At 40.0% G+C, this 8,075-nt stretch overlaps 1 protein-coding gene across 1 annotated transcript in view; it reads right to left on the minus strand.

The window, feature by feature from the left end:
- Window positions 1-459: 459 nt before the first annotated feature.
- ttpa (tocopherol (alpha) transfer protein) overlaps window positions 460-8,075 on the minus strand; it is a gene marked incomplete at its 5' end in the record, with an annotated part of 7,622 nt that continues 6 nt past the window's right edge. The window contains 6 exons of the mRNA XM_083888854.1: window positions 460-550; window positions 2,216-2,496; window positions 3,801-3,911; window positions 4,712-4,905; window positions 5,984-6,137; window positions 7,902-8,075. The exon at window positions 7,902-8,075 is cut by the window's right edge and continues 6 nt beyond it. Of these exons, the coding sequence (XP_083744980.1) occupies window positions 2,245-2,496; window positions 3,801-3,911; window positions 4,712-4,905; window positions 5,984-6,137; window positions 7,902-8,075 (885 nt within the window). The 3' untranslated portion in view covers window positions 460-550; window positions 2,216-2,244. The remainder of the gene's footprint in view (window positions 551-2,215; window positions 2,497-3,800; window positions 3,912-4,711; window positions 4,906-5,983; window positions 6,138-7,901) is intronic.

Below are 8,075 nucleotides of genomic sequence, written 5' to 3' on the forward strand. Positions count from 1 at the left end.
TGGTGCCAGATTATGACTTTGCCACGCCTTCATTTTTATTCTGCTGTAGTAAGCAGTTTGGTAAAAGTCTGGACAATCGCATCTGGAAAAAGGGGAAGAATGTAATTGATTTATGGGATTTTTGCGCTCTGAGTTTGTTTCCTTGTGGGTCATTATTGCAAAGGCAGTTGCTGTGTTACTTTTGGTTGGCCAACAATTATTGATGTGTTTACTGAGTCTGTTCCCGGAAGTAACAAAGTAAAGACTGTGTGCTGAAGCCTGATTATTTGTCTCCTGCAAATACACTACAGTCAGAAATGTTTTTCTTTTCCTGTTCCTGTGGAGGGCAGTGTTACACAGCTTAGTGTATACAGTCTGCCAGAAGAAGAAGGGAGGACTGGGTTATACAACAAAATAACATGTTTTCTTTTTAAAAAAAAAAAAAACATACATTAGTGTACTTGTTTTTATCTAAATCGCTGTACTTTCATTACATGCTGATCCCAGATCAGTTAATCTGTTAATGTTTACCAGCCGTGTGCTCACTGACCCAGGAACACTGATCAAAGGTCTGAAAATGCACAAAGAGCAAAGAGAGAAGTGAGAATCCATTCATGACTTACTGTATAGAACTCCAGGAAAATAATATCAAGATCATGATAACAACAGTACAGGGGATGTTACACTAGGGCTATATCTGTGTCCTATTATGACACTCATTTATACAGTTTATTTGACTCAAGTACAAACACAGCTTAGCATTTCCTTCATTAATTAATGACATGATGATCATATATCATGTTGACACATAATAAAAGAATGAATGAATTATACAGAAATACTAAAATAATAAAAATAATAAATAAATTGATGCATGTCTTTCATCAAAAAATCCCATTGATAAATTGGTACTTTTCTTCAGTGTATTCATAATTTTATCTATTTATTTATTCCTGTATTCATTCATTTATAATTAATTGTACACTCTTAGAAATAAGGGTTCCAAAAGGGTTCTTCTACAAGGGGCTGAGGTTCTACCTGGAACTATTTGCTTCTGAAAAACCCCTTTTCCTGAAGAAAGGGTTTTTCAAGGGTTCTTGGTAACACTAATGGTTCCAGTAAGAACCATTAGTGTTCTTTTTAATTCCAGTTTAACACATACATTATCCTTTATAACCAGACAAAATATTAATTATTTTATTTGTAATTTTGTATTTTTAATGTTTTAATGAATTGCTTTCCAAATGGCGCTGTGGAAAAGGCCCACAGAAGTATTTCGCACACTGTAAATACGTCTTCCGATAGGATTAAAGTATCACCCGCTGAGCTAAAAATAATACGTCTAAAACGGTTTTTAAATGAACAATTACCTCTTTGAGTTGAGGTTGTACTGGTTACACTTCATAGTACAATACAGTAACATCATTTAATTAATACTAATCTACCAATGCAGTTTTCTACATTATTTTTTAGGAAAATCGGATTCACAGGTCAGACAAACTGATGAATATTTATTTAGTATTTTAATAACCGCTGGCAAAAAAGCACTGACAAGGCATTGGCTTCTCCCTTGTATAGTAAATGACATTTACCTCATGGAACAGATTACCTTCTCCCTTCGACTTAAGAAAAACATATTTATTAAACTGTGGGCCAAATTAGGTTAGATATCTTGAACAGACAGAAGTACTGAACGGTTGACCCTGTAATGTTGTTTTTATGCTTTATTTCTGAATGTTTTATTTGGATCAATGACTAGTTTGTATTGTTTATTTTATTTCAAGGTACTCCCTTGTACACATTTTTATTTGATATATTTTGCTCTTTGTTGTACGTCTTCTCTTTCCCGATTTGTTCAAAGTTCTCAAATGTGATCTAATCTGACTTTTATTTTGTTTCTTAAAAGGGGAAAAAAAATAATAATCCAATTGTGAGCGGCGGAAATGCTATTGTACTTTTTCCTGAGTGAAAGTAAGCTCTGTATAAGCATGCTCTCACAAAACAAAAATAAAAAATGTAGAAAAAAAAACAAAACAAAAACACACAACGACTATTTCTACTACTATTTCACAGAAGTTGCACGAGGAATGAGACGGTGTTTTCCGTAATAGTACTTTTTTTTTACAAATTGCGTCTAAAGGTGTTGCGTAACATCCGCTGTTTGGTCAGATTTCAGTTGGCACAACGTGGCATCGTGTAAACTCAAGTTTTTTTGTTTTTTTGAACAGTAACTCACACAGTAAAGGAAAGTCTTCCAGAGAGACATCACGCCTCCTCAGAGGATCGTTCGCTCTCTGCCTCTCGCGATATCGAGCGGTTTTCGGGACGAGCGGCGACGTCGGCCGTCGGGTGAGCGGCGATCTGCTGCAGGAGCGCCTCCGACTGGAGCAGGTGATTGGTCCAGTCTTGACACACCTCCTCTATTGCGGGCCCCTCCCCTCCGTATTCTGGCGGCAGGACGGCCGGCGAGAAGAAGTCGCTCAGAGAGTCGTGGAAATCCGCTCCGTGCATGTAGATCTACGACGGAGAAGAAGAAGAAGAAGAAGAAGAAAAATGAAAACTGTTATTATGACAAATGTCATATCAAATTATCTGGCCAAATTATCCTATGGTGTGAGGGATTAACAGACGTCTTAAAGGTCACATAGAGTGGTCCTGTTGCACATATATGTTAGTTATGGAGGTCTACTTACATACATTAACTTGTTTTTATGGTCAAAAACCTCCTAGTTGCTGTAAACGAGCCGATAGAAATCTCTCCTTACTGACGCTGTCCTCAGCCGCGATGCTTCAGACTGAACTCTCACACCCAGAAGACAGAGTGTGTTGTGATTGGCCAGCCGGCGTAGAGCCTTCCCAACTGTCTTGTGATTGGCCAGTACCCGGAAGTGACATAATCAGCTCACCCGCTCTCAGAAGCGCAGCTCCCCCCTCTGGAAAGGTGGATGCACTGCTACTCATTATCAAAACATTGTTTTAACAGTGTTTAAAAATAGCTTCTTCACGACTCCCCGCCGCAGTCCCTTTTATGACTTTGACCCAGAGTCAGAAGACACTGTCGCTCGTGAAACACCTCCACAACGCAGAGCCGTTCCTTGCTATATGCGGACTATGCAGCTGCATAGGGCCCCGCAGCCACCAGGGGGCCCCCAAGCTGCAAGTTCAGAGCCCATATTTTATTTTTGAGAATTAAAAGTACCTGTCTTTATTTGCATGCATTGCATGCATTCATTGTGCATATATTTGCAAAGCATGTAAGTGTTCGTTGGGTAATCAGGTAAAAATGCCATTATAATCCATTATATTTATTTAGAAGTAAGTTTAGTTATTTATTTTTTTACTGTTTTTGAATCGCCGGTGAAAACTGTTTTATGTTATGCTACCTTGTTATGCCACCTTAAAGTTTATATTAAACATTTTTCAAGAACATACTGTATCTGTTATATGAAAAAGTTAGGAATCTCTACCTCGAGTTTGAAAAAATAGGGCCCCCCAAATAGTATCTCGCATAGGGCCCCCAAACATCTAGGAAACGGCCCTGCTTCTGCGGTTCAATGTACGCAACCGGATGTGACCGGACTAGTGCCCGGAGCAGGACGATCTGCTGTTCAGGAGAACCGCTGTTTACGTAACCGGACTGTAAAATTGCTCACTCTCCTCACACCAAAGTCTATGGAGAGCAGCATGGATTTTTAGCTCACGGGGACACAAACTGATAAATGTGAACACAGGACTCACAAAATAACATTGTGGTAACATTGGTACATGTACAGTAAGTCATATTAAGGATGTAGCCTGAGAGCAGGAAAACGGCTCTTCACCCTCTGCTTGATCTTCTCTGGCAGGAAGGGACGGATCGTGGCAAAGACGGGCCTGAAGAACATGGGCTCGTTCACCAGGTGGATTCCTCTCACTTTGAGAGGGAAAGAGTCCTGACAGACAGACAGACAGACAGATGCACCGTGGTTAGGAAACCGTCTGAGGTAGAAGACGTGAAGGAACTGACACACTGAAACGTCCTGTGATGCAAACTCACACACTTTCGTCACGAGGTTACGTTACAAGCCGAAGTTCTCCTTTTTTATTTGGAACACTTTGTCATGTCGTTCAGGGCTGCAGCTGTCCACGATTCCACGGTTAATCAAGCGAGAGGTACTCGCTCGGTCCAAAAAAATGCCAAATGTCAAAATGTTTACGTCCACAAACCAAAAGTGACCGAGTGTCAAACGATTTCTTTGAGCAAAGGATGCAGAAAATATTCACATTTGAGGAGCTGAAAAGTCAGAAAGCTTGTTTTAATTGTTGAAAAAGCTAATTTAGTATCAATTACTCTACACAGGCCTTACGATCTCTACATTTCACACATTAAAAATTCATGTCAAATCATCATTAATCTAATCAAGAGCAATTCATTGTCAACTATATCGATCATTCATTAGTTGTTTTGAAGTTTTTTTCACGATTAAAACAACGCGTGTGATTGTTTTAGCTTCTTAAATGTGACCGTTTTCTTTGTTTCTTTGCTCCACGATAACAAAGAAATCATTGAATCATTCTGGTTTGTGCACAAAAAAAAAGACATTCGAGAACATCGTCATTTACAGGTTTGACTAACGCCGATCAAGCGTTTTTTTTCTGACATTTGTAACGAATTTCAAACGATGAATCAATGAGGAAAATAATCGTTAGCTGCAGCTCTGAACTTAATCCCAAGCGCGACCGACGGCCTTACCGAGAGCACGGACGATATCTTTCTGGCGAGGGAGGGGTTAATCTGCAGGGCGTGGCCTAAGCTCCACCCCTGCAGGTCAAAGATGGCCTTGAGGCCCCGCCTCTGTGTTTGTGTCTCTGAGGAAATGATCTCCGATGTCATCAGGCTGATTCTGAACACCTGGAAGGCCGACCAGTCCTTAGGGTTCCACTGTCCTGAAGACAGACAGACAGACAGACAGACAGACGGACAGACGGACAGACGGACAGAGGTGAACAGGGAGACATTAGGGCTGAATTCCAATTCCTTGCTTAACCCTCAATCTCAAAAATGTGCGCTCCCTCCAGTGCAAGCGCTGTCCCGATTCTCAGAAAAATTAAGGTGAGAGGTCAAGGCTGTACCGCCCTCAATATTGAACAAACATTTTCAATCAAAGAAAAAAAGTGTTCAAATGGAATTTTTTGAGTCTCAAATATATTTTTTGCAATCAAACACTTTTTTTCTTTGATTGAAGTGATTTTTATTAATTGAAAATATTTTTGTTTTGTTTGAAGCAACTTCTTCTTTGATTGAGTTATAAAGACACAAATGTCCTACCCATAATATGGCCCGAACACAAAACAGCATTACTTCAATCAAAAACTTACTTCAAACAAAAAAAACCCTTCACTTCGATCAAAGAAAACATTTTCAATCAAAGAAAAACAGTGTTCAAATGCATTTATTTGAGTCTCAAATATATTTTTGCATTCAAACAATTTTTTTTCTTTGATTGAAGTGAAGTTTTTTTTGATTGAAAATATTTTTTTGATTGAAAATATTTTTTTGATTGAAGCAAACTTTTTTTGATTGAATAATAAAGACACAAATCTAACTCCATAGTTTAGGCCCATATTATGGATTACTGACGTCATTGTTGCGCGACATTTATTTTTATTTTACGAATATGTCAGTAGTTGTGGTATTTGTATGAGTATCATCTTATAACTAAATGACAACCTAATAACTTGACTGACAAACGGATCGTAATAAATAATCCTGACGTAAATGCGTTCTTCTTCTTCTTCTTTTTTGGAGTTGACAGACTGGACGCAGCTTTTTTCGCGTTATTCTGCCCCCTACAGTCTGAAGACGTATCTGCATTTAAGGGGGTGTCCCATTTCTAAGTGACAAAATAACCCTCAACACTTGGTTTTGAGGGCCAGTTGAGCTTGAGGGTCAAGATAGGAATTGGAATTTGCCCTGAAGCCGAGTGTCACATGTTTTTGGGACGCCACTGCTGCGTTTACTGACCGATCCTGTAGAGCAGGACTCGGCTGCCGGCGTGGTCCCTCTGCGGGAGGACGCCGTGATACGAGGTGCTGAGGAGGCCGAGGACAGAGGACGGAGACAGACATCGGCTGATCTCGGGACTCTCCTGCCGCCAACGCTGATAGTTAAGTAAGAGCTGCACACAGGGAGGGACACAAGAAGACGTTCATCAGGTCAGGATATTTCAGGTTTTGTTAAACCTGGTTGTTATGGAAGAGAAAAATTGTTTAACGTAATGAAATATTATTCATTATAAACATGGCATCGTTGAAAGTCCATGTTATTATTGTACAGACTGAACTACAGTTCAAGAGAAATACAACTCAAAACAGATAATGATGGAGCCGGGAGCAGATTATCATCATCATTATTATTATTATTAGTTCCCACACCAGGGTATTCGCGGGGTCTTAAAGAGTCCAATAATTTGAATTTAAGGCCTTAAAATGTCTTAAATTCACCTAAAATCTCATAAAAGGTCTTCAATACAATTTTGAAAGGTCTTACAAATGTTCCTAAACTTCAGTCTCGCTTTGAAATGTTTCTATTTTTGAGAACAGAACTACAACACGGAACTAAAGTAGGCCATCTGTGCTGCCCGGTCAGAATTGATTGAGCACTAACTAGCTAGTGTGCTGTGCTGCGCGCGGCGCGGCGTGTTACAGCTTAGCATAGCAGCGGAGAAAACTTAAAAGCGCCATATGTAAGAATGTGGCCAAAAACGGTTACTACACTAAAATTCAAAACACCGAGGTCTTTTAGGTTTTCGTTTTCTGACGTAACTGGCAACCCGCGGTTGCTCGGCAGCTGAGACTCTACTGACTGCAATGGTTGGTAGACGGCGGTAGGTGGCGCCACATGACGCCAAAACATGATTTCAAAACATAAACATGATTTGCAGTCTGCAAAATATTTTATTTAACGCAAATATTTTGTCTGTACTGTTGTTGTTGGTGAGTTCAGTTTGTTATATGAACATTATTCCTGAGTCTCTGTGACATATTAGGAGGATTTTATGATTTATTACATAATGCACCTTTAACGAAAGCCCACAGCTAAGCCGAAATTGCAAGTTCAACGATTTGTAGCTCCAATTTTCCTTCATGTCTTTTGTACTTTTTTGCCAGTATGGATTTGAAATGGGTCTTAAATTGTATTCATTATGCTCTTTAAAAAAGTCTTAAATTTGACTTATTGAAACCTGCAGAGACATCAAATTCAAGCACCTTCCAGGACCAATTCCCTCAAATTCAAGGACCGTATGTGCCGACACAGCTCAAGATGGGAGGGCAACATTTCCCAGGCATCGTCACGTTGTCATTTTTCGCTTCACGTTACTCGCTCATTGTGCTTGCGCGGAATCTCGTGTCAACGATGATGATGATGAATTATGACCTAAATACATCCGACACCACATAAACAAACACATATCAGCCGTGGGAAAGTCTGAGATGTTTTGCCACACCTCTAAAATTGAATAGACAGAATAACATTCTCCACACACACACAATAAGAGGAAGACGACAACGATGACATCGATACGATAAAGAACTTCAACATTATTCAAATATAACTGATTTTCCCGTGTACTGGCCCTTTAATCTGTGTCTTACAGGAACAAAATAACTATTACACAACTGCATAAAAGTGTGTAAACGCACACAAATAAACGATATTTGTCCATTATAACACAATCATAACCAAGCAAATAAATATTACACATGTCCGTGGACAAAAGCAGTTCATGGACAAATGTAGAAATAGTCAATTCAGCTTGGTTTTAGGGCAGGAAGTTGTGCATCTGTCAGTGATTACACAGCAGTGACTAAAACTAACACAAACTTCTGCTTTACTTTTCTTTTACTTGTCTACTTCAGTCCGGTCCGGTTCGGTTCTGTACCTTCAGAGAAAGCTCCACGTCAAAGTCTCTCGCCCGCAGGAACTTGATGAGGAACCGGTCAGAGAGCACGGTGACGGCGCTCAGCTGTGCGGCCTGCAGCGCTCTCCGCCTCAGCTCAGTCACACGCGGCTGCAGCTGCAGAGAGTCGTCCGGCAGTTCACTGAGCTCACGTCC

This window comes from Microchirus variegatus, assembly GCF_963457635.1.
Source record: "Microchirus variegatus genome assembly, chromosome: 5".
NCBI classification, from domain to species: Eukaryota; Metazoa; Chordata; class Actinopteri; order Pleuronectiformes; family Soleidae; genus Microchirus; species Microchirus variegatus.